Source organism: Amphiprion ocellaris, chromosome 15 (assembly GCF_022539595.1).
Source record: "Amphiprion ocellaris isolate individual 3 ecotype Okinawa chromosome 15, ASM2253959v1, whole genome shotgun sequence".
In the NCBI taxonomy this organism is placed as follows: Eukaryota; Metazoa; Chordata; class Actinopteri; family Pomacentridae; genus Amphiprion; species Amphiprion ocellaris.
Genome location: NC_072780.1, coordinates 4,843,079 through 4,870,559, shown reverse-complemented (window position 1 = coordinate 4,870,559; position 27,481 = coordinate 4,843,079). Strand labels below are relative to the sequence as shown.

Genomic DNA, 27,481 nt, shown 5'->3' with positions numbered 1-27,481 from the left:
TGGGTCCAACAAAAGTTTTTTTTTATTAGATTTAAATAAGATTGAACAAAATCTACAATGAAAGGACAAAGAATGAACTTCAGTGGATCTATCTACAATGTTCACAGTAAAGGGTTACTTTATAAAAATGTTCATCCTGGTATTTTACAGAGAGAAACAAAGTCCATGCAAACAATGCATGAATATATAAGAAAGTAAGATAATGAGTAGAATCAGCATTATTAAATATGAAACCTTTACACTCAAACAGAATATAGAACAAGCATGTTGAGGCAACACTTGGCAGAGAAGATAAGAATGAAAAGAGCGGGCGTCCCAGGAGCTCAATAGTTTGAGTGGGCGACCCATAAACAGGGGCTATAGACCCCGATGCAGCGGCCATGAGCTTCAATCCAGCGGCCATGAGCTTCAATCCAGCGGCCATGAGCTTCAATCCAGCTCACGGCCCTTTGCTGCAAGTCCTTCCCCATTCTTCTCCCCACTTTCCTGTCTCTCATCAATAAAGCCAAAAAAAAAAAGAATGAAAAGAGCCTCTAGTAAGTATTTACCAGCACTACTCAAAGATGGTCGAAACTGTAATATATCAAGCTGTCACTCATATATGTTTAACCCACTCTAACGTCAGAGAAAAATGTATTTCAGTTAAACATAAATCATGTTTCAACCTTGACACGGCTAACTGCATGCCTGCCGTTGGCAGTGTGGTGCAAAGCGCTGAGGAATTTGACCCTGAAGGATTGTGGTGGAGGAGGCCCACAATCACTAACACATCGTGAATTTGTGGACATTTGACCTGCAGTAATAATAATAATACGAATTTTTAACGTTCTTGCTTTTTACATTGACCTGTTGAAACAGCTTATTCAGATTCTGCAGAGTGGGGGTTCCATTAGGGATGTTACTGAACTCTTGCTGCTGCCGTTGCATCCTGAAGACTTGCTGAGAAAGTACAAACTGCAGAGATTCAGGAAAATTCTTTGCATTGCTCTTTCCTCGTTTTCTTTTTAGGATTTCTCCTACTGCCAGATCCCAGTTTAGATTCAGTTTGACACTGAGAAAACCAAATAAAAAAGGTATGTAGAACAGCATCAAAAGTAACTACGAGGTACTAACAGAAGACCAATGTGCACGAGGTCTGTTAATTTTTTTTTAAACTCACTGCAGGTCTACTTTTTACATACTGGTAGGTGGTTAAATATGTACGTACACAGTATTTACTTCTGGTCATTGCTGTGGTAGCGACTCCATTCAAGATTTGATTTCGATGACTTTGATGAACGGCAGGGCTTTGTTGGTCTGTGTCGTCGGTGTAAGCGTTTTGCTGCACAAAGGAGAAAATGACAAATTAAACAAAGGATGACAAACAGTCAGACACAATATCAGCAGGATGGAATTAGCTGTGAAGGAGAAGTGGAAATCAGGAAGCCATCACTCACCTGTAAACGACCTCTGGTTTATTCTCAGTAGACATCGGTGGAGGCTCCTGGCCTGCCAGGAAGTACTCCATGTGGTCATGCATTTCTCTATTCTGTACACAGAAATGGGTGAAAGACATTAAATTGTGTCCTCTTGCTTGTTTTAGTGGTTCCAAAGCACAAATGCAGGCAGTAGCTAGTGTCCAGGGTAGTATTCTAGCTTTCAGTCTGCTTGGAAAAGTGGAGAATGACAGTTTGGCGAGCCCACTTTTATCTATATTTTTATTTACTGTCAACAAATCCCATGAAAAGATGAAAAACCACAATTGTCTATTCCATCTCTCAGCAATTCCTCACATTCATAGTCTCTTTGTGACACTCAACCCCAAGTTTATTTGTTTCTAATGAAGATATCACTCTTTAAATTGGCCAGTTTCATGTTTAATAAAGGCAAAGTAGTTCTCTAAAACGTACCCAAACAGGAGTAGATGATGTGTCTCATATGGACTATTTTAACCCGTGGATGAATACACATTTGATGAGAGGCTTATGCCCATTATGGTTAAAGCACATGTAGTCTGACTCACTGGATGTAGGCTGCAGGTACGAACCTGTCTGTGGCTGCTCATTTCAGACAGTTTTGTTCTTCACTTCCCCTTATCTGTGTTTAACCGTTTTTCAAAATCCCCTTCGCTCCGGGAAACAACAGTAGGGTTAAGATATAACTGCAGGACTTTTTGTATCATAGCTGACAGGTATCGTAGTTGACATTTTAGCTGTTTTCAGGCCTAAAATCAACATGGCCGCCTATAACCAAACACCATGTGGCATTTTTACACAAAAATTATTCTAAATTATTATATATACAACTGAGTAAAATTGAAATTGAAAGTTACTTCTAAAGATATTGTAGTAAACCTGTTGACATGCCATAAATCCACACTTGACTCACACACTACTTTGTATTAAATAACTCAGAAAGCCTTGGAGTCTGGCCAGTCTTTTCTTCAGGAGGAAATGACATCATGTGGAGCAGGTCATGTGATCTGGAATTAACACACTTCCTTGAGAGGTGTTTAGTAACAGTAACAACCTCTGGGCTAGTAACCTACCACACTGAAAATGTACAGTTTTTGTTAGTCAGCCCTGCTAGTTTAGCCATTTTAATCTCTCTTTGAGCAAATATTCCACCAAAACAATTCCATCTGTTGCGATTTTGAGGGAACATCGAAGCTACATCCTTCATTGAGCCCAGTGTGTAGTGATGGTGCCCCACAAAAGCAGTGGTGGAACATTTACATGCAGAATTAAATAGTTCACCAAAAGCAACACTGAGCATAACTGCCTTACTGAAGAATCCAAATCTTGGGCTCATTTTTAGTATTTAGATCACTGCTGGGTGATTGTTATTGTTTCCCATAATGGAGGGTATTCTGAAATGCACAGTGGAAATGGCTGGGTTGAACCCGCAACCTACATTCTGTGGATCAGACTCAGCAGCAGACAACAGAAGCTGAGAGGAACAAGCCTGTAGTAATCTATTAGGAATATGTTAAAGATAAAAAAAAAATTACAATTTGCTGGCCTTTGCAGAAAAACTTTAGAAAACAAGACGTAATGCAAATAAGTTCTCTAATGAAAATGTGGGAAGGTAATCCAGCCACAGCAATAAGAGTCTAAGCAGAAATGAACCTTTAATGTTTTGATTTTTTTTGAACGAATGCAGCAGTTTAAGGCTCCTGACCTCAGCTTCCAGGAACGCCACCCTTTCCTCCAGATCTCTGATGACTCGATCTCTCTCCTGGAGGACGGTCCGGGAGTTCTGCAGCTGAAACGAGCAAACACAAACAAACATGAGGAGGTGCTCAGGAGGGAAACGCGTCACTTTCCCCACTAGAAGCAGATGCAGCATCACTTATTCATGGTGAGCCAGATTTGTTTCACCGCACGTTTCCGCTTGGCTCCTCTTGCCCCTCCCAGATCAATTCTGCTTCATGTGTCCGCCTCCTCAAAATCTAATTTCCTCATTAATGGCTTCCTGTGCATTTGTGGGTACTGGAGAGCTCATTTGCATCGTGTGTGTGTGTGTGTGTGTGTGTGTGTGTGTGTGTGTGTAACCTGCTTGTGTGCGTAAGTACCTGCTCAATCATGTGGCGGACCTTCCTCTGCTGGCTCTTTAACATGTCGTCGAGGTGATGGATCTTTTCCTTCAGGACGGCCACCTCCTTCTCCAGCTCTGCACACCTGCAAAGAAACATAGGAGACAACTCCAATTATATCTATATAAAGTATAAAACTGTTCATTAGCTGAGAAAGTTCTGAATAAGGCATTTTAAAGTTTTGACCAAAAGAAGTGTTGGGAAATAAGTTGTTAGAAGATAGCAAATAAATTCATGTTTTATATTTCTGTTACATTAGAGGATAGTAAAGTGGAACTCAACAGTATTGATTTAATTAAACCAACATCTGAACCTGTGCCTTACTGTTATTTCTATAACTAGTACTTATGTTGATTTAGTTTCATTTTTTTTGCTACATTCTTTAAATGTTTGCGTCTTTGCTGCTGTAATTCCAAATTTCCACACTGTGTGATGATTAAAGGCTTAAATAACCTTATTAAAAGAAAGGTTATAAGGTGGGTCAATATATAATTGAGGGACTTTTGAAGTCCATGGGATATATCTTGCATACATTTTTATTAAAAGTAAAAAAAATAATGTTTTTCATTTTCATTATGATCATGTCTTTACAAATTCCATAATTATTTATTAAAGAAACAATCACTTATTAATAAAAATGACTGGATATCACTAAAATGTCAACTAAATAACGGTCCCAATTTAATAACAACCACTTTCTAATTAGCTAAACAATAATGAAATGAGCTGATTCAGAAATAGTTTTGACTGTGTTCTTTTTATTAAGTTGAAATAATGACAGATATTCCTTTTTTTGCAATATGTCAAATTTAATTATATCTGTTTCCCAGAAATCACTTTCTACTAAGTTCCCCATTACAAAAACACCTCTCCAGGAAGTGTGTTAATTCCAGATCACATGACCTGCTCCACATGATGTCATTTCCTCCTGAAGAAAAGACTGGCCAGACTCCAAGGCTTTCTGAGTTATTTAATAGAAAGTAGTGTGTGAATCAAGTGTGGATTTATGGCATATCAACAGGTTTACTACAATATCTTTAGAAATAACTTTCAATTTCAATTTTACTCAATTATATACATAATATTTAGAAGAATCTTTGTGTAAAAATGTCATGTGGTGTTTGGTTATAGGCAGTCATGTTGATTTTAGGCCTGAAAACAGCAAAAATGTCAATTATGATACCTGACAACTATGTTACAAAAAGTCCCACAATTACATATTGACCCGGGTTACTGTATAGTGGGGTTTTCCTCATGATTTTCATTCTTAAAAACACAAAAAACAGCAACTATTTCTTAGTCTTATACTAGTTTGTATGCCATCTTACCTTTGCTCGCTCTCCTCCCCGTCCTCTCTTTCCTCTTGAAGCTGCAGCAGCTCCGCCTCCCCTGCAGCCAACTTCTCTTTGAGGGCGCCGCTCTCCATCTCCATATTTCCCAGCAGCCTCTGCAGCTCGTCCACCTGTTGACCCCTCTCGTCCGACTGCTCCTCCGCCTTCTGCAGCCGCTCCGACTGCTCGGCCAGACGAAGGCGATACTCGTCCGACTCTGCCTATGAAGGGGAAACCACAGTGTGAGAAACGGCTTTGGGATGATATTAAATAGCAAAACAAAGACTGTTGGCATAGATTTGAGAAGACAGCTAAGCTTTTCATGCAAACTGTTCAGCCCGATCATCCAAACTACTAATCTGAAGGTTACTATCCCTGAAATATTAGTAATAATACATACAAAAGCAAATACAGCAGTAAAATGTGAAGCATATAAAACCTGTTTGATCATCTGACACAGAAACAACAGAAACCTTGTGCATTCCCAGATCTCATCAGTTAACTTCTTATATGATTAGATTTTATTTTACTGACTCACAGCATTAAACGTGTTTGTGTTGAGGTTGACTTGTGTCTTGAGGGAATGTGAGTGGAGATTGAAAACCTCATTTTGTACAAATGACTCCCAAAAGGAAAAAAAAAAGTTTTAAATTTGTTCATTTATCACTGTTCTGAACATTTTCAGTGTCGTTTTGGTCCGTTTGCATTTTATTTGGGACATTTTCTGAATCTTTTGTCATTTTGCATCTTGTTTTTGCCCATTTTCAGTGATGCATTGGTTGCTTTATGTCTTGTTTTAGACAATGAGGACAAAAGTACAAAAACAAACTTAAGTTCAGGGTTAAAAGTTTTCTATATTATTGTTCACTCTTGGCTTATATGATGGAGAAGACGAGCCTTTATATCTTAACGCTGTCTATAAAGGTCATGTGATCCCTGGGAAGCAGGGAAACGGTTAGGAGGAAGGACTAGGTTGTAAAGGAAAAGGGTTTTTTTGTGTGTGTGTGTGTGTGTGTGTGTGTGTGTGCTTTGGTTTTGTTTTGCTATTCTTTATCCGGCATTGCCTCGGTTCATTATATCAGGGGATTAGAGAGTGGGAGCGGAGTGGGTCGGTTGGAGAAAAGAAGAGGATGTAGAGGAGAAAGTAAATGTTGTGTTGCATCTTGCTTTGTGTTGCTGCTGTGATTATAATAACGCTCCCGTCTCTTTCTTGTACAACGAAAAAACACCTGGTCACCGAAACCAAACATTTTCTACGCACCTGCAGCACAGATGTTTTAGACATCTTTTTAAAACTGTGCTTAATTGAAATTCCACTCACTTTCTAGTTACGGTAGTTCATTAGCACATACTGTATCATTGCAGGATTATTTGTAGTAAATGAGTCCAAGTTTTTACAAGACACTAATTCAAATAAAACATGAAATATAGTGTGATAAGTAAGTAAGTAATTTTCTCATACATAGTCTATGAATTCTTATTATTGCTGAAAATCTTTGACCACTAAAATCGAATCAGTTCATTCTTGAGTCCAAGTGTGTGTCAAATTTGAAGACATTTGGATGAAGGATATGCGCAGAAACCTCCAAAACATAATGCACCTGACCTCAGTGGCAAAAAATTACCTGGGGTGTGTTTCTATTTACACACTACTATGCTATATAACACAACAGAAAAAGATTTAGAATGTCTGAATACATAGTGTGTCAAATCTAGTACACCAAAAATACCTGGCTGTGCTTGCAGTATGCAAGCCAGCAGTTACATCATCTATGTAATGATGTCTCGTGCAAGTATAAACACGCTTGAGCAGCCAAGAACGTGAGGACAGATGACATCTAATTCTGCACCACAGACTGCAACGGTTAAAGTTCAGGAAGCAATATTATGAAAAAGTCCTAATTGTATGATACTACATGAGACAGAAGGTACTTTGTGAGGGCAGCTGCAGTACCTAAAGTACTAGATTAGTAGATTTTGAACACCTGAGAAAGCAATTAATGTGCACTGGACTCCCACAATGCAATGCAAAAAGGAAAAGGAGAAGCTGCTCCTTAATGTGAACCAACGATGGATTAACTTGAAACAGCTCCAGGAACACATCCGCAAACAAAAAATAATTATTCTTCCTCTTCGTTAAATGTAATTTACAGTGATATTCTGAGGTGTAATCAGCTGGAGTTAAGATTAAAGCAGAACTACATCTGGACAGACAGCCTTTTCAATCAAAGGCTGTCACACCTGGAATACATTACAAAATGAATATTTTAACAGATTTAAAAACTTCTACAGCAGAAGCTAAGTATTGGCTGAAAGAAAAACAAGAATGCCCTCATCTATGACATCTATAAGGTCTGACTAGAGTGGATTGTGTCATGTGTGTGTAATGTAGTTTATAATGTCTGCTGTTTTTAATCAGTGTTGTTGGTCCTCTTTGTCTGCTTTTACTGAAAAGCCCACCCAGGGAAAGGAGCTGAAAATGAGCTTAATGCTACACACTCTATATGCAAGACATCAGATGTTATCTATGTTAACTGCATGGCCCCTGATCAAATAAATAAATATGTTGTAATGTCTCTTCTCAGTCAGAAACTGCAATGTTTCTGTTGTTGTGACATGGCGGCGACAAGACAAAGGAACAAGTAAATAGTGCCACATGTCAGCCTGTTGCATCAATCTAATTTAAACTGGTACAACTAATACAATAAGGAGGGTAAAGGAAAGCCCCATAGAGAGAGCACATGACCGATCAGCCAATCATAACATGTTATTGTGTGGGCAGCGTCCCTACATGCCCCGACACATGAATGTACCGCAGAGCAAAGACGCAAACAGCAGAGGATCACAGGGGGAGGGATGCAACCCAAAGATAACAGATAATGAGGGTGATTAAAGCAGTGGCAGAGGGCTGAGTCATAGCTGCAGACAGGAAATGATGTCGTGTTACTCGTCCCCTTGAGACGGACCTGCAGTCTCTCCCTCTCTTCCTGATGCCTCTTCTCCATCTCCGTCAGCTGCGAGTACAGCCGCCTGGTCGCCTCCCTCAGCTTCACGCTCTCCTCCTGATTATCCTCCACCTGCACAGAAAGTGACAAGCCCAATTAGGCGTAATCTACTTGAACCCGAGGGCGAGCTAACAAACAGATAAAGCAGGCCGCTGATAGGTTGTTTAGCTACGTGTTTAAAAGGTTACTCGGTCTCGCCTGAGGTAACAAAAGCATCGAGACAAAAAGCTCTTTAACTGTGCACAGATAATCTTTTATCTCTGGGAGCTGTCAGAGCTGTTTTTCCCACCCGGACAAACGGCGCTCTGTGCATCGCCGCATAATCTGACACCACTTAGAAAGCAGGGCAGCGTAAATCTACCCTTGCTTACCTACACAGCTCACATCCAGGTCACCGCTTTTGGATATCCACAGCGCACACAGCTTCCCTCCCTGCTCCAACACTACTTCCTTGAAAGATGATGGTGTCGTGTTACAGTAGATGTTACGATGTGCTGAGTCGAGGCTAAAGCGTGGGAAATACAATATGGTGTGTGCGCTCGCTATTAGTCAGGATGTAAGTGAGCTCTGGTGCTGTGGGGGCTTTGTGATGAACTTGGTAATGTTTTTTTTGCTTACAGCTGGAGGGCCAGACTTCTTTTAGCATCACGAACGACACGCCGGTCATTTGGATAGAAATTTGGATGCATTCAAATCTATTCCTGCCATTTCCCATGGTTGACTCGTATCAAACTGACAGATAATCCCATCATAAAAGCCACAAAGACACTCGTGTTGAGAGAAGGCTGAACTTACGTTGGAGTCTGTGTCGTTGTGGAAGCCGTTGCCGTTGGTAACGGCTGGTTGGCTGATGGGTACAGTGACTTTGAAGCCATTAACTGGATACTGAAAAGAAAAAAGGGAGTTTTAATTCAGTACAAATACTACAGTGGCAACTTGAAACACAACACAAGCATCCCTTTGACAGCACAAGAAACTGTAGCTTAAATTTCAGTAAGTAAGAAATTAGTTTTTTTAAGGCATTACATAATATATCTCCACCATATTTCAACTACTTTTGGACCATAATACGTTTTGGCAGCCAAACTTGCACCATCAAGCTGCTGTAAAGTGTTTTTTTCTTTTTTTTGGACTTTTGGAAAAAAAAAAAAAGGTTTATTGTCCTTTTTCTGTCAGAGTAAAGCACTTTGGAATGCTGGTCTTTCAGAAAACTTAGCCAAATCTGAGCTCAAAATCATAATATTTAATCAAAATTTTACATCTTGTTTAGAAATCAGCCAAAAATAAAGAATTTTTATTAATCAGATTCTGTGAAAAACAAAAAAATGCCAGCTCCACAAAGCCATTAGTGACTCAGATTGGATCAACAGTTACATAACAAAAATTCAGGAACTTTTCAGATGGCATAGAACAAGCAGCTCAGAAACGAGGATGGAAACATATTAAAACTGTAATTAGTAAAATGCAGTCCCCATTTTTCTTTTCTTTTTTAGTTAGGATTTCTGGCGCTATGACTTTGTTATACTGCATAAAAGGTGTTATTGTTCTCCTTCTAGCCACGGTTGTGCTGTTTCCATAGAGGTACAGGACTTTAGATTATAGTGAAAAATGAGCTCACAGTGAGTAAAACTGTGACTGGAGCAGAAACAGCTTGAGATTCAGGTGAAAAAAATCAGATCTCGGGTCCCTCAAAGCCCAACATGGCCTTTTCAGATTGCTTATTTTGTCAGACCAACGGTTAAAAATAGAAACATATTCAATTTACAAGCAAATCCTCTTATTACAGAATCTATTTTTGCAAAATGAATACTTTAAAACATAAAACGTGCATCGTAATTGCTGTCAATTTGCATTCTGTAAAACTCTTTAACTTTCTGGCAGAGGGTGTGTACCTTGTTGTTGCTGCTCTGCCTGGCTGCCATCTGCTCTCTGAGAGTCTTCAGACAGTACCTCACCTAAGAACGAAAACACAGCAAGCATTAGAAAAACGCAGAAACACGACTATGTCCTTCACCTTATTCAACTCAGACTTCTCCATTGTTCTCTGCTAGTTGTTTAATGTCGACTCATTGTCCATTACTGACCTCCTGAATCTGCGACACTTCGTCCGTCAGCATCCTGACGCTCTCTGCTGCCTCTGGACGGGATTGAAGGTAAACCTGGGCAACACAATGATGGGAATGTGTCAGACATTACACAGAACTACACTTCAGAGAGGCGTGAAGCGTGAACACAGCTACACAAACAACATTATCACAGCAAAATAAGCCCACGTACCTTGATGACTTCGACTTTTTCGTCTATGGGAGTGATGAATTTAGGTGTTTTCTCCTTCTCTTCTGGTTTCTGTGGCAGCACTACTGCGATGCTGCTCTCCTACAATGGGTCAAAATATCAGATAACGCCCCGTGATAAGTTTATTTCTCTCCATAAACAACACAGAGGAACAGAAAGTGAACCCGTACCTTGCTGTTGTGTCGTTCTGAGCTGTATCCTGCCTGATCCTGACCTTGTAGATTGAGTCTAAGCCGCCTGCACCGCCCCTGAAATGAAAGATGAGACGATAAGTGGAACCTACAAGAAGCAGCGGGGATTCTCCAGAAAACAAAAAAAAAACAACCAATGAAGGAGCCGGGATTAAAATGAAAGTCATAAGTGAAAGAGAAGAGGGTGGAGCAGACAGAGAGAGAGAGAAAAGGGTAGGTTTTGCCATAAAACTTCCCCATTACTTAAGTTCCTCTGTGGATGCCACGCTGTTAGACCATAAAACCTGGCAACCCACAAAGAGGAGACATTTCCACTTAGCTCCCGTTGCCAAGTCTGGTGATTATGACCAAACACTGCTCACTGGAGAAAATGAAACTAGTCGAGTCCAGTCGGGGGCCAAAAATACCAACAGCAGAAACATGTGGCCGCTTAGTCACTCTCAACCAGGTCGCCTTGGCAACAAAAACAGACAGTATGGGATAATATCTGTCATGCAAACTTATACAAAAAAGTGAGTATTTTTAGGATCAACAACAACACAGACGGGAAGTTCTGGAAAGATCCAGATGGCTTGATTTCACATGTGGTTGTCTATTGTACAGTCTTCTGCTCTGTACTTGTGTTCTATTCTAGTCATGTCTGTTCTATAGATATGTAGAATCTTCAACTGTGTAGATAAATGTTATGTTATAGATATGCCCCTTCTATAATATAGATGTACATGTTATCTTGTTATATGTAGACTTGTGTTTATTCTTTTCTACTCTAGAATTCTAGATTTGTACATACTATTTCACTCCTGTGCATTCTATTGTATTCTATGCTGTGCTGTGCTATTCTACTGATATACCATTATATATTATGTTCTGTTCTGTAAACATGTATTCTGTTCCAGCCATGTCCCCTCCATTCTAAATAAATCTAGATTTGTGTAGAATATTCTACTCAGAACCAACACATGCAACTGTTTTAACCTCTTTACATCGGTTTCCAGTATGTTACTCCAAAGCTGAAGATTTTCTGATTACTTTTAAGGCCCTTCATGACTTCTTTCTTCTCTACATCTCTGACCTCTTCATGCTCGCTGATATCATATACGCTGATATGCACTTTGAGGTCTTTGGACAGTGGTCTTTTCTTAGTGCCAAAGGCCCTGACTTCTTGACCTTAACCCTTTCTTTTTATAGTTTTTTTTAAATATACATTTAAGCTGTTTCTCAGCCTTCTTTTAGAAGCCTGATGATTTTTTGACTTGTCGGTTTTATTTGCTGCCGTCGTGAAGCACTGAAAACTGACTTTACATAAACTTTTAAATAAAAATACTAGCCATTAGTATTATTTTATTCAGTTTTATACATCTGCATCTTCCTATCTGGGCTGCACAGTGGCTCGGTGGTTAGCACTTTCACTTTTTTGCAGTTAGAAGATCTCCTGTTGGCGTCCTGGCCTTCCCAGGATCTTTCTGCATGGAGTTTGCATGTTCTCTCTTTGCATGCGTGGGTTTTCTCCGGGTTGTCCGGTTTCCTCCCAAGGTCCAAAAACATGCTGAGGTTAATTGGTGATTCTAACCTGTCCGTAGATGTAAATATGCGTGTGACTGTCTGCACATGTAACGCTGTGATAGACTGGTGACCTATCTAGGGTGTCTTTGTTTCTGCAGGTATTTCTATTCTATTCTTCTCCCTGAGTGAGGTAGGACGAGTAATTTATGACCTGACATATTCCATAGGACCTTCACAGCTCCTTTATTTGTCCTTCTCTTGAACTGCTGATCTTCCAATGACGCACCATATTTTCCATACGAACACGGAGACACCCTGCTGGTGACTGCACTCTTTCACTGGAGGCGTACGTTGCTCTGCACTGATATTAGTCATTAGGTCAAAGTTAAAGCAGAGTCGCCTACTGTAGCGATTGATTTATACTTTTAGGCAACAAAACACAGCACCTATTCAAACTAAACATTAACCAAATGAATGGATAGCAAATAATTAAATAACAGTATAGGAAAATAAGCAATGCCTCAACTAAGAAATGTGTCGTTTAATGGACAAGTTCAGTGAAAAAGTTAAAATGTAATCATACCTGACCCTTCAATCTCCCCCAAAAGCAAACAAACAAAAAAAAATCCTCTGACTGCACATAATCCTTGCTGGGAACACCCATTTAAGTGTGTGATGGTGTGACTGCACAGAAATTGTGATGCTTTTTCTGCGATTGTGCAAAGAAAACAAACCGATTGTCCCTTTGACAGATTAAATCCACGTCAGGTGGAGGATAACAGACCAATTACAGGTGAGTTATGTAACATCGTCTTATCAGCAACTAATCTTTGCCTCCACGGTGTGTTGGTTGTGTGTGTGTGTGTGTGTGTGTGTGTGTGTGTGCGCGCAGTGTGTCACGCACCCTGCAGTAAAGAAGTCATTATTTGGGTTGAAAGTCTATGAATACGTGTTTTTACTTTGTGGTTCTGCTGGGAGTGTTATCATCATTGGCCTTAATTAAAGTTAGTTTGGGTGTCAGCAGCAGAATAAATTAGACGCCTGCACGAATGACATCATTTAATAGCCAGAAGCAAAAATAAATAAAACCTAAATGTTCTGTAAATGTTTGCATTTCAATTATCTAATTTGTTGATTTTGTTTTTAGGTGGAAATCCTCAGTGACAACTAAAAAGACCCTAAAAAAAAGAAAAAACACAGCAGATAGTTAGAAATTGGTTGATGAGATATAATTAATTTATTTTCTTCTCCAGAATACAGCCGTAGTGCAGCAAAATAGCTTTAGTTTTACAACTAAAGTCACTAGTGTCACCGTTCCGGTACCTGAAAATTTGCTCAAAAACAAACTCGTAAAAATCTTTTTCCACTTGCAGCTTCTTATTTTCTGTCTGAAAGGTATTTTTACAGGGTTGACAGGCAGGTGTGACTACTGTACAGTACATAAAATGTGAGGCGGGAGAAGAAACAGATGTTTCCACCCTTCTGAGGACATCATGAATCTTCACTTGCATAATAACACATTTTAATATCAGCCTGTCTGGTCAGTGTCCCCCATGTAACTATTGAAACATTCATGATGCTGCACACACATTTTACTAAATCTAGACTTAAAAAAAGCACCTTACACACCTTTAATTGCTCCCTTTGAGACACTAGAGAGGCACTGACATGTTCACCGCATACCGCAGCCTGTTGTCATCTTTAACACAATGCCGCAACAATAACCCCAATGGTATGCACACTTATTTATGACATCAAAACAGACCTTAGAAGTGTTTTTCAATCAAGAAAATGACCAAACACTATGAGAATGTAGAAAGAATGTCAGCCAGATCAAAACATTTTGCGACTGACCCATACACTGTAGATTGCTGTGAGCACCGTGATGAACCCGATTATCAACCGCTTCTTGTTTCCCTGGAAAAACCATTAACTGTGTCGAGCTTCCGAGCAACATCATGACAATGCAGACAGCTGGAAACATATTAAGCATCAGTAGCTTGTTTGTGTTCTGTTATCAGGTCATGCCAATCGGAGAAAAACACCAAGCGGCACAAAACTATTTCAAAATGTGGTCGCTGTTGCTTGCACGTTATGATGGAAGGTGGTGTACAAGCCGCCTACACCATGGATAACGCATGAGCACAGTTAGTCTTTCTCAGACTGTACAATGAGATTAAAAGAGGATAAACAATAAAAAGTACATCCCACTTGTGGATCTATGACTGCACAGGTCATAAAATCCCAAAAAAGCCTACAATAAATCAAAAATGGCAAAATTATAAATGTATGGAAAAAAAAACTGTCCAGATATACATTTTTAAAATTTCAAATCAGATAAAGCAGAAATAATACAAAACAAACACACAAAAACCCTCAAATTACACTGGACTGAGTTGGACAGACCCAAAAATGTTAAGACAGACTGGGATTACTGAGTGCAGATCATCGAACAAAGAAAAAGATGAGTTCTACTTTAAGTAGTTTTCTTCTTAACAGGTCCCTAAATAAACCAATATGTGAAGGGGATTATGGTTCCAAAGCGAGTGTGAACTTGCCACCATAAGTCATACAGAGATATATGCCTCAAAAGAGCGAAGAAGGGCAAAACGTGAGGAGCACATTTGGCTACTTACGTAAGCAACCAGTTCTCCACTTTGCAAGTCAAACAAAAGCTAAATGGTTCAACTTGACTGGCAGCTCTGTGCGTAACTGCAGCGCCTGAAAACCATCAGCTCCGAGGCGGTGACAGCTCGGCCAGTATTTCACTCTGAACCGAGCAGGCAACAGCTCAAGGGTTTTTTTTTCCCTCTCTCAGTGAGACATGAAGAAGATCGTGGGACGGACACACCCTGGGCGGCGCTAACTTTACACTGAAACACAATGTTCTGCACCTCAGCACATGCTATTATCTTCTGCGTTATTGGCACGAACTCCTTAAAACCATTTAGATTTCACGCATTTGGCTGACAAACACATCAAAATGAAGTCATCAGAGCTGTAATTTCTCCATAAAAATAAGCTATAAGAAAGTAATCTGTATGTTTTGGCACTCAAATAATCCATAAACGACATGTTTGACTCAATTAATGTATAGTTTGTTAGAACTTGTTCTAAAAGCCGTTGAGGTATTTCCTCTTTCTCTGGGAAATATTCAGCATGTTATGTGTTTAGAAGCAGCAACAGCAGAGTGTTAAGAAATATGAGAATAGTAAATAAATGAATGAAGTGAATAACACAACTGCGTTCCATTAAATGTGTCACCACGTTTCACGAAACGATCTCAGATGCTGGAGTGGCCTGGATTGTGAATGAAAACATGATTGATTTACAGCCATTCCCACACAAAGTGCTTATTATCCGTCACTGCAGCCCAGATTTCCTGTATTGTATCTGTGATCAAGTTCCAAGTTGAACTTAAACATGTAATCAATGCATACTTTTGCTGTCCTGGCCTGCCCAATTTGCATCTGTGATTAAAGAAGTTGTCTTGATACAACGTCTGTGACGCTCTCGTGTTGAGAAAAGACATCAGTGAAACACCACAACGGCTTAATACTTCTTCTGCTGTGTCCTAATCCACATTTCCTCACTGCTGCAAAAATGTACAAACTCACACTTTTCTAATGTACACAGTGTCATCCACTCTTTTATGTGCTCTGTGCTCATACAATGCAATAAATATCAGTTATGAGTTAAAGAAACAGTGCTGCTCCTTCAGACTTGTCCATGCAGCTCAGAAAGCACTTAATTTCCATATCTACTGTCGGACCTCAGATTCCTTTTAGAACACATTAAAAACAAAGGCTGCGTGACTGTGCATGTTTACATATAACCACATTTCATAATGCAGGCAACCTCCGGGTTAAATTAATGTAATGAAAATAGCTTAACTGATGATATCAGCACAAATGACTGATGGGTTGTTAAATTAGAGAAGATAAAGTTTCCCACAAAGTTATGAAACCACGCAAAACCAAATAGAAAACAAATCCTTTGCATAGCTTCGTCAGTGCAGTAATTTATAAATGTTCAGCTTCATGTTAGTTATCTAAACTAACTCTTGCTGTTTTCATATTTAATTAAGATTTTTGCAAAAAAATGTATTTGATTAAACCAATGAACCAAGTTTGATGAGTCTAATGAAGAAAATAGCACACCTTTTGCTACAAATACTTTCCAGTGTCACTCCATTCCATTTCCCACGGTTAGCCACAATCTTTTTATTTGTTACTGTCTGACAGACCTCTTCTTACCTTTTGTTGTCACACCTTTGCTATTTACAGCTGTTTGCCAGACCCCTTGATTCAATTACTCTTTGTTCTTTTTGTCGTACCCTTTGTCACTGACTACCCCCTTCCCTACTGTCTGACCATCCCTAAGAATTGTGCCCTCTGCAAATGTTCTGGGTCAGCTTACCTTCACAGATTCATGCTCTGTGTTGTTAAACCCACCGTATGCCAGAATACCAATAAACACCTCACTGCAGCAAACTCTGAAGGACTAAGAGTGAAAATTCTTCAACAAGTCATAAAGTATCTTTTCATGTTCTAATCACCACATGGAGGCCAGAACATCTTGACCTTATTTCATGCACCACTGCAGGCCTCCACACTGATAGACAATGTCCAAATTACTGGTGTGAAACTATTACTAAGGAGTTAAAAAGCAAACGTGTGAACAAAGTGTTGCAGTAAACATTATGGTGGATAATGTGCCACTGGAGACACCTGGTCAATATAGGTCAGCTGTAAAGCTGAGCAGCAGCAGTGAGACCAGAGGGGGATTCTGTTTACATCGCAGTAAACAAAGAAGGAGGAGGACGAAGCGCTGCTGTAGGATGTTTACTGCCCGTCTGTTACTCTGCTTAGTGGATGCAAGGTGGGAGGACAACTCAACGTAAAGTACAGTAGAACAGAGAAGGACTGCATAAATCATGAAGAAAAACAGCTAAACTTGGTGATGTTCAGAATTTGGAATGAAAAATGACTTCAGCAGCTGTCTAATTACCAAAATAGTTGACTATTATTTTTCAAGCTGATTGATTAATTGCTGAAAAAGCTGAAAGTTAAACCCTGGAGTACAGGGATGTGAAACTGAGTTATGTAGTATGATAATGGTTCAACTCAGAGGAGAGTAGACCTGAAGAGACTAATGGAGCAGAATGGAGATAGTATGTCATTATCGCTGACACACTCAGGTAATCAGGGAAAAAAAATCAATAACACTGCAGATCACATCTTCTATACTGGATGAGACTCATAGATGATAAGAAAAGAAGCAGGTACAGCCCAACCTGACTCATGTTCACTGGTTTTGGGTGGCATTAGATCCCAATAGATACTAGATTTTTTTTGGAGTTGATACCAATTTTATAGAGTAAAAGTTTCCAAAATCAGGTTTGGGTCTGCTAAGATAATGTTCCTGCACTCTAGCAATGTATGTATTTGTGAATTTACCCGATGACGGATCAATAATGCATCTTATTTTATAAAAGTATATTGAAAAGCGCAAAGAATGGGATCCTTGTTTATTAACTTTGCAGCACCATATTTCACAAACTTGTTTGCATTTTTCTGTAAGGACACCACTCTACTCCGCACCATACTCTACTACATGTGCTGCTAACAATGCTGAGAGTTTGGTAAACAATGGAGTCAGAGCCACTCTGTTGGAAAAGCTATGAGAAGACTACATTTCTACTAACTACATCACAACTTGTATCTTTTTTTTGTATTCTGTAAAAAGAAGCTTTCATATCAGTGCTTGTCGGACAACATACACACAAAGACATGTATTTGTGAATTTCCCCGGTCAGGAAGAATAAATCTTATCTTTACACATATATTGCTAGAGTTATATTAAAAAAGGTATAAGGAATGGGTCATTGTTCATTAACTCCAGCTACATATTTCATCAGCTAGCTTGCATTTTTCCGTATGGACACTACTTGACTCCGCACTACACTCTGCTACATGCGCTGCAGACAGTGCTGAAAGTTTTGTAAACAATGGAATCAGAGCCATTCTGTTAAGACTACATTTCTACTAACTACCCCAACTTGCATCTTTTTTTGTATGGAGCTTGAAGCTTTCATATCAGTGCTTGTCGGACAACATACATGATGACATATATTTGTGAATTTCATTTGCATTTTTCTGTAAGGACACTCCTCGACTCTGCACCACACTCTACTACATGCACTGCAAACAATGCTGAAAGTTTTGTAAACAATGGAGTCGAAGCTGTTCTGCTGGACAAACTATGTGAAGACACCATTTCTACACCACCCCAACTGGTATCATTTTCTGTATTGTGTTCTGTAAAAATGAACCTCTGTCGGACAACATATGTGGCGGTGCTAATATATCTGTGGTGAGCCAATAACGGCCAATAAGCGCTGACTGATCCATGTATCAATCAGGCTCTAGGTGACATCATTGCTTCACCTCAGTTCCAGTGACTTCACACGATCAATACAGGACCGTCCACTCCCAGCTATCAGACTACAGACTACACCATGACGGCTGCTCACCGACTTTAAGATGATTCCACGATGAGTCCAGGCTGACTGATGCCAAAGAACAATACGAAACACCACCACACACAGCTTTAAATCTGAGTATTAAATCATACTAATAAGCTAAGAAGGAAAAGCTGATGACAACACATTCGCTGCCACACACACACACACACACACACACACACACACACACACACACACACACACACACACACACACACACACACACACACCCATCCGAACCACCAGTTCGCAGCCAAGCGTGAAATCCATCCATCTCCGACTGCAGTCAAAACAGACAAGTTTTATTACTGAGCAACGCAACAACACGCAATATGAAGGGTTATAGATGCCATAAAACACTTAAAACAACGTGGTAACTTGTTGATAACAGCAAGTCTTGACACACCAAACCTTCCTGTGTGATTAATGCCAAATGCATGTGTCACCAGCAGGACAGACACTGAACCACTTTTCTGTTGAACAAGTAGTAATTGACACACATAGGGGGTGGCTCGAGAAAGTTTTAAAGCCACTTTTACACCATGAAAGTTCAGGTGGTTAAATAAAATATGATGCTATTTAATGCCTCACCTGCAGTATATTGAGAACACAAGAAAGGATAAGGCCTGTAAATTTAAGAATCTTTACATGTTTGATAGGAAGACAAACCCAAATGAATCACTTAACATAAACACTTCATCATACAAAACTAACTGCAAGTACCATCATGAACTTCACACTCACTAAAATCATCACCGTGCAAATCCTTCACCTTATCTCACAAAGAATCGCTCTCATATCTACCTGGGCAGACAAAGCTGTCCGGGACGCTTCCCAGTGATGTTCCTGCGATCCAGACAGCTAGTGTCTGAGTGACTAAGTGCGTGGGAAGCTGCTTCTGTCTTGCCTTACATGGATGGGTGAGGCTCCACCAGCAGCCCAACCCTTTCTTTCCTCCAGACTGTTCTCCAGTCAGAGCTACAGTGCCAGTCCCAGGAGGCACTCAGCAATTAGCCTCAACTGCAGGACGGTGGTGCCAGATACACAATGGAAAGAACTGGAGGGAACATTTCCACTGATTAGATTATACACAGGCCACGAGGGAGATGTTTGTTGACGGCGAATCTAAATTGTGTAACATTTTGGGGGTCATTTATTAACCCTCTGAACACGCCAGCAGGTTGAGAGGCATGTTGTCTTTAAAAAACGCCCAACCTGCTCCAGAGACTGTACAAACAGCAAGAATCAACAGATACTCAGCTCTCTGATGGCCTTTGAAATGGTTATCTGTAACTGCGACCATTCTAAGGGGAAATTTAACCAAATTTAAGCTAATATTTCCTAAAAAGTATTTTATTCTATATGTATCATTTTAAATAATGGCCAAAAATAAACTACTTCCACTAACCATAATCTGCAATCCCCAGCATATTTGAGAGGCCATTAGTAACTAAGCCGCGACTAACAGTCATGTGACAAAAATTCAGGGCATTTTCAGCTGATCTGGGCTGAACTGCAGGGTGTGTTCCCACAGAGCAGATAGGAAACAAGCATGAAAACAAACAAAAAGTGCATGTAGTAAAATATCTATAGCATGCAGAGTCACTGTCTTTGTTCCTGTATTGGTAAGACAAGTTAGCGCTTGGGGAAAAATGCTTTACATGTTGATTGCAGGGCCCTTGAAATAAATAATCCAATAAATTCAACTTTTGATTGATCTATTTTTCTGATTTGTGGCATTATAACATTATCATACTATGCAAGAGACATTTTTGAGTTCTCTTTATGTTGCAGTAAAAAAAGAGCCCACAGTGGGTAAAAATGTGACAAAGAAACACCCAGAAACTTCTTTGGGTTCTGAGGATTAACGTAGCCATTACCTCGTAGGAAGATCACCTCCCATTTTCCTTTCATTTTTATTTTTTTTAGAAAGCTGAAAAACTGGAACATCAAATCAGTGTGTACATTTTAATCACTCTTAACTCAGAAGACTTATGTGAGCCTTGACATGTGGAAATGTGCACTAATATAGTGTCTGAGTCACTGAGGACTGAGAGAAAAGATAAAACTGTGGAATGAAGAAGCCTCGTTTATCTGCCACAAGGTGACAGCGGTAGGTAGCAGCACTCTGAGGAATGTGTGGTGCGAGTTACATAAGAGAGATTAATGAAGCGTCTTTATATAGCAGTCAGTGGCTCGGTGAGAGTGTGCAGAGTAAACAAAAGTGTGCAAACAAAAGTCAAATGGTGAGCACTCCAAATATGTTCATGTTTGTGCGTCTCTCACGATATATCACAAACTTACATAACTGAAATAATCTTTAATCTGAGAGTCCATTACTCATTTTGATTGTTTTTTTTTTTTTTAATAGCCATTTCAAGTTCTTTTTTTTTCCATTTCCATTCTGTTGTGTAGATTCTTAGTCATCACGTCATGGTAATCCTGAGAGTTTCAGCAAAAAGCAACTGGATTCCTGTTTCTGTCTAAAAGACAAGTCCAGCTGCTTTCTACTGAAGCTCCTAGGATTTATTTCCTTTTCAAACTGTTCTGTATTTTTTAATGAATGAATCATTGGTCCATTGAGCGATTAGTAGATAAACTGGAAAATATTTATGAGCCTAATCATTGAAACTCCTTTTGTTGAAGAAAATTCTCCAGTTTTAGATTCTTAAATGTGTCTTTTATGATAGTAAACTAAATATCTTTGGGTCTTAGAATGGTGGTTGGACAAGACATCTGATGTCTCTCTGGGATTCTGGAAATTGTATATATATTGTTGTGTGTATATATATATATATATATATATATATATATATATATATATATATATATATATATATATATATATATATATATATATATATATATATATATATATATATATGTTAAAATTATGGGTTTTATTTGGAAAATAATGAAATATTTCACATGTTTAAATACAGTAAAGCCCTATAATTTTATAGTTACACATTGTGAAAATATAGACTTTTCATGTGGTCATTATTTACAGTTTAGTCCTGTTTTTTTTTTTTTTTTAAAAAGCAAACATGTAAAACTTTTTTTCTGTGTTTTTGCCACATATGATAAAGAACTCTATTGAATGTAAATCTTTAAAATAACATGAAATTATATAAATTATTTACCATTGGTACCAATCCTTAATATACATAAATTTCTTTCAAATATATCTGTAAAATAGTGACATTTTTAGCTGACGTAAATGCAGTAAAAAACAAAACAAAACAAAACAAAACAAAGCATAATTTTACACTCAAACACTGTGAAAGATCAAATCTATAAAAATACAGAATTCTGATGTGGAAACTATTTATAATTTTGGCCTGTTTTTTTTACATTTAACATGTTAATTATGGATTTTTTTCTTGAATTTTGCTAATTATTATCTGTAAACGAACAAAACAGATAATCTGCAAAATAACAGAAAATTGCTTACAAAAAATAGAGTGAAAAACTGGTAAAACTGATCATTTTCACTTGTGTTGCCTTCGTTTTCTCATTTAATAACTGCAATTGTAAAAATGATTGAAAAACAGAACAAAAAACAGCATTTATGCACCGAGCTTGACAACCTTCTCAGGTTGTGTTTAAATAAAACCCGGCACTTCCAGGGCGGATGGGGTTAAAGACGCAGTCAGAATTATATAACTCAGTTGTATTTACAGATTTATCCTGCCTTGACTTTGTAATCCACTAAATAAATAACTGATCCCCCCCAACTACAATCAAGGATTTGTCTTCTGATCATTCAGTTCCACTAAATGTCAACAGATAAAGAAATGATTTGACACCATGTGTGCATTTATCGGTTCATGGATTTCTTCTCCTCCTGCCTCCTACCTGTATAAACTAATGATCTACATGTGCCATCATGACGGGAGAAAACACTTATCAGCTCCAGGATTTGGAACAATGAATCTCTTTAACCATAATCACGAGTTATGCAATATTTAATCTTTTCTCTGGCAAAGTCTCACTCTTGCTTTGTTAAACTGCCGTTACTCTTTAATATATACAAGGATGTGTGTAAAGAAAATACTGTACGACTGTTTGATCGCCAATGAAAAGAGAACGCTTGTATTCAACCAGCAGACCAACAACTTTTGGCAAATTCTTAGTGAGTAAATTCCCCATTTTAAAATGTCACATGTACGATTTCCTCAACCGACTTCAACAGAAAGGGTTAAAATGTTGGTTATTTTTAAGCAATAAAACGTGGCTGGAGGGTGTGATTGTTGCCTTTGCTTCTAATGACGTTGGCAGAAGGTGCGTTCAGGCTTCACTTGTTCCAACACATCAGTTTGTTCTTAACACGCTGCTGAACGCTGTGAAAGAGGAGCTCTGAGTTTTCTGTGTAAACTCTGAGGAGGAATATCCTGATAAAAAAAGTGAAATAAAACTCATGCAACAAGCAGCAGAACAAAGCAGCTACACGAGTTGAGACCAGATTTGAGATACGTAACAGATAACATGTGAGAAGTATTTGTTTTTGTCCATTCAAATAGCAGCTATTATATTCAGGGTGCATTTACACTTAGAAAACTGAATTCACTTTTTTATATATATTGAAGTTATTTGATTTAATTTAAGCCTTTTCTTCAGGATATTACAAGATTCTACTCGAGATCAGAGGTGTCATAGGTATTCAACCTGAGGAGGCATGTACACTATTGGATTTTTCTGACTGGATTGAATAGATTTAGGAATTAAAGACATGCTGCTGTCTATATTTGTGTATTTTGAGTATTGGATCATTTTGGCACCACTAAAGAAGGTTGTGCCTTCTATCAAAAGACACAATTTTTGTTGTCGTGCTTCGTGTCTATATAAAGTCTGGACATTTGAAAATCCTTCAGAGACAAAAATGGCTAAAACAAGGAACCTAATGCAGGAAACACGCCTGAAGTTCCAGATTCTCAGCCAGGAAGGGTCCAGCTGCCACCAGATAGCCAGGAAGTGCAGATGCAGTCCTTCAGCAGCCATTTTGGATCAGAATTTTTGAATTTTTAACAGCCACTACAACTCTTTCACACTACTATGCACAAAACTTTTTTTGGGTAACATTTCAAGTAATTATTGACCAGGTTTTCATCATTTTAAGACATTTTAGACCAACTTTTGGTCATTTTTGGTCAAGATTCTGTGGTCAGATGAGTCCAGTTTCCAGCTTTATCTTCCTCCTGCTAATGTTAGGGTACGCGGAAGACCAGGAGAATTATTATGTCCTGCATGTACGGTACCTACTGTCGAGCATGGTGGAGGCAGTATCATGGTTTGGGGATGCATGAGTGCTGCTGGTGTTGGTCACCTCATTGAACTCAGCCAAGTATTGTGCCATTCTCTAAACCCACACGCTCCCTTCTGCACGTACTCTGTTCCGTCGAGGTCAAAACTGGATGTTTGAACAAGATAATGCCCCTTAATGCCCCCTTTAATGCCCCTTGCCACACATCCAGGACCAGTAGAACTTGGCTGCAGGAGCTCAGTATCGAGGTCTGAGAGTGACCAATTCAATCCCTGGACATGAGCCCCATTGAAAATCTGTGGTGGATTATCAAAAAGTTTGTTTCAAAGAGTAAAACAAAGAATTTAGAAGAATTAAAAGCCGGAATTCAAGAAGAATGGGTCAAGGTTAGCCCTCAACAGTGTGAAATATTTGCGATTGTGTACAATTTTAAGGGTGTCCGAAAACTTTTTTCCTCCACTGTATTCTATTCGTTTCCAGCTGTAGAGTTCTGTAGTAACAGTGAAGCTCAGAATCTCTCAGCAGGTTGTGGAAGTCGTGTCGAGTCGCTAACTGTTCTGTTAACCACATCATCTTCAGGATTTCTCAATTTAAGTGACTTCAGCATCAGCGGTTACACAAGTGTGTTGTCAATCACTCAAAGTAAACACTGCATGACTGGAAACTGAAACATGGACATTTTTAAGGAGTAAGGAGTTAAACTGTGTCAGGAAAAGTAGTTGCAACATGTTGAGATTAATTAAAGAGTCAAGGTTGTTGGCAGTGTTTGCTTGTTCACATGTTCTAACCCCTGAGAAAAAGCCTTTGTAGAAACATTTTCCTGCTCAATCTTGCCATAAAATGCAATAAATGATCAAAGTTAAATGATAGATTTTTTGTTAGTGGAGAACAAATAGCTGGACTGTTCTGACTCTTTCTGTAAGTCAATCTGTATGAAGGATTAGATTGTAGCCCATGGGCACCATACTGTGCCACATGTTTTCAGCTACCTGCTGGTCATGATCATTATAAGTGCTGAAGTTAGCTTGTAATTGGAAGTTAAGGGAAACTTAATCTGATTCTTATCTTTTTCCACCTTTAACTGATATTCAGCCGTCAGCTATTTCAAATAAACACTTAATGGTGTTTAAAATTGATTTGTGATTTTGAAAAATACAAAAGAAAAAGGAAGATTGCAGTGCTTTTTTCCCTCATGGACCAAACACGTTAGAGCTGGATACTAAATGCTCTAATTATTTAGCATTTTCACAAATAGAATAAAGGTATCGCAAATTTAAAGGTGGGTTTTTGGCTCTATTAAGGGTTTATCTGAAGTGTCTCTGTCACCTTTAAATGGTTAAAATGTTTAAAAGTTTAAGTTTCCCTTAACTTGTCCCTTCACTATGAACCAGAAGCGAACTTCGGTCTGGTCTGGTACAACGTGTTCTTTGTGTTGTGATGAAATGTAACACAACAGCGTGCTGTGACAATGAAAACACACAGATGAGATAAATTTGGTGAAAATTATCTAAATATTCTGATTAATTTTACAGCACATGCGCTGTGAGGACACACTTAATACCACGTTATATTATTTTCTGACGTCACGTGATTGGGTCAAAAGCGAATTTCTACTGTCGACAAAGTTGAGTTAAATTTTTACAAGTAAAAATTTAACTCAAATATGATTCTAGAGGGAAATTAATGTTGAGAAAAGTTGTGTAAAACAGGACAGTGTAATTAAATACCTTCATCCACCACAGCTGTGACACAAACCCGATGAGAAACGGTTGTTAAGTCGCTAAATATGTAATTTATGTTATTTCTACAGAGCGTATTTCTCTTTTCTAACACATTTAAAACACACATCACTCACGTTAGTCGTCTCGTCCACTTCTCCATCGTCCACAGTCCGCAGAACTCCTCCGCTCATCTTCTCAGCACAAAGTGAAGCACAGATAGAGAAATAAAAGAGAGATTAGAGCTGTGAGAAGTTTGTGGAACAGATAAATGTCCTCCTTAAACTTCTCCTCAGCGGAACCAACCGCAGCTTTCCACCTGGAGCTGCTCTGTCTGCCTCCTGCTTGTGTCCAGGTGAAATAAAGACCTGCAGCTCATTTCACAGGAACGCAGCTCTGAAAGCAGGAGGAGGCACAAATCATTACTGACACCTTCTTCTCACCCTTCATCGAGTGTTTGGACGTTGTAGCAGAAAGTTGCAGATACGTCAGATACGTCACTTCCTGCATTCTGGTGCGTCTTTACGCAGCAATTTGGGTCTTTTATGCATTAATTTATGTTAAAAAAAAAAAAAAAAAAAAAAGTCGGTTTTTACTAATACTGTCAAACGATTAAAAATTGTAATCATATTAATCACTGGGTTGCTGTGGATTAATTTCCATTAATCACGATTAAATATCATTCATATTTAATCTTTAATCTATATTAATTTCATTTGGCATGAGCAAACAGACTCAAGAAAGAAGGTAATATAAGACTCAAAACAACATCTATCTATCTATCTATCTATCTGTCTGTCTATCTATCTATCTATCTATCTATCTATCTATCTAGATAATAGTTTTTGTAATAATTATTTAGTTTGTTAATTAATTTGCATGTTCAACATATTCATTTATTTATTTATCTCTTATCTTATGTGGACCAGGCATTTCAATTAAAAGTAGAGATGTGACAATACTTATTTTCATTTTCTCAATTAATCAATTTGTTGTTTAGTCTGCAGATAGTCAGAAAATATCAATCAGTGTCTTCAAAAGCTCAACTGTTTTGTTTTGTTCACAACCCAAAGTCATTCAGTAAACTAAATTGTTTAAAGACTGCAAATCTGAGAAGCTGGAATTACTTAATTTTGACTTTCTTTTCCCCTAGAATATGACACTGAACTGATTACTCAACTCTCAAACCAGTATTAAATCTGTAGTCTAAATGATTCATTGATTGCAGCCAACAGAAACACTCCACTGTCTGTCATTTTCAGGCTGTAAATTCATGTTGGATGGCAGAATAAAGTCCACAGTTTAGGAATAGCAATGACTGATTTGCTCAATAACACATGACTGAAATGTTTAAATGCTGTCTGACCTCTGAGAAGTTGATGACGCCTGAATCGGGCAGACATCTGATGTGAGAGCTGCTAAACCACGGCATCCTGCTCTCAGTCACCTGCCGGATCTTCTTCCACAACGATCCCATATGCTGCCACTCTGCATCTGTCTCACTTCAGCCAAATGCATTCAGATCTCCTCTCCATCTGTCTCTCTAACAGCACCTTCAAGGATCTTCCTCCTCTGCGATATCTGCCGCTAATTCTGTGTCAGTCCTGCAAATAGGATAACAGGAGTCTTGTTTGATCAGCGTCCAGAAGGCGTCAGGTGGATCCACTTCCTGTTAGGCCTGAACTCATTTACCTTCAGAAACTTTTTCTGCCATCAAGTTTGACACATAGGCCCAGAGAAGTGTCCTACTTTCAGCATGTGTGACAAAGTTTGTTGAATAATGGATCAAAACCAGCAGGAAATAAGTAGTGCATTTATCAGGGCTTTGACAGAGGAAAATTCTGATTTATTTTCTTTTTTATGAGATTGTTAAAATTTAATATATTCAGTTTTACATGAATATATTATGAGTTTTGAGAGGAGCTTTAGTTTTAACATAAGTGTTTCCATGTTGCTACTCGTGTTAACCCTGGAAGACCCATATATATATATATATATATATATATATATATATATATATATATATATATATATATATATATATATATATATATATATATATATATATATTCTTT

The 27,481-nt window shown here is 38.6% G+C and overlaps 1 protein-coding gene across 4 annotated transcripts; it reads right to left on the bottom strand.

Annotated features, from left to right (window-relative positions):
* Positions 1-4: 4 nt before the first annotated feature.
* Positions 5-26,955, bottom strand: tuft1b (tuftelin 1b). Of its 4 annotated transcripts, XM_023261094.3 has the most exons (15): positions 26,773-26,933; positions 25,726-25,802; positions 25,544-25,600; positions 10,376-10,453; positions 10,188-10,286; positions 9,995-10,069; positions 9,803-9,865; positions 8,706-8,795; positions 7,872-7,982; positions 4,903-5,126; positions 3,554-3,659; positions 3,160-3,243; positions 1,437-1,528; positions 1,208-1,321; positions 5-1,051 (listed from the first exon to the last, which is right to left on the bottom strand). In XM_023261094.3, exons 1-14 carry the CDS (start codon positions 26,807-26,809, stop codon positions 1,249-1,251), a joined length of 1,266 nt encoding a protein of 421 aa, XP_023116862.2. In that variant the 5' UTR covers positions 26,810-26,933; the 3' UTR covers positions 5-1,051; positions 1,208-1,248. The 4 variants fall into 4 exon arrangements, with proteins under 4 accessions (XP_023116862.2, XP_023116861.2, XP_035799797.1 ...); XM_023261093.3 differs by having other exon boundaries at positions 5-1,321; XM_035943904.2 differs by lacking the exon at positions 25,726-25,802 and having other exon boundaries at positions 5-1,321; positions 26,773-26,955.
* Positions 26,956-27,481: the final 526 nt, after the last annotated feature.

Coding starts and splice junctions, on each gene's coding strand:
- tuft1b (XM_023261093.3), bottom strand. CDS start 26,809: ATGTCTGCCCGATTCAGGCGTCATCAACTTCTCAGAG. Junction 10,454..25,543: donor AAGTGGACGAGACGACTAAC/GTGAGTGATGTG, acceptor CTTTCATTTCAG/GGGCGGTGCAGGCGGCTTAG. Junction 7,983..8,705: donor ACAACGACACAGACTCCAAC/GTAAGTTCAGCC, acceptor CTTTCTGTGCAG/GTGGAGGATAATCAGGAGGA.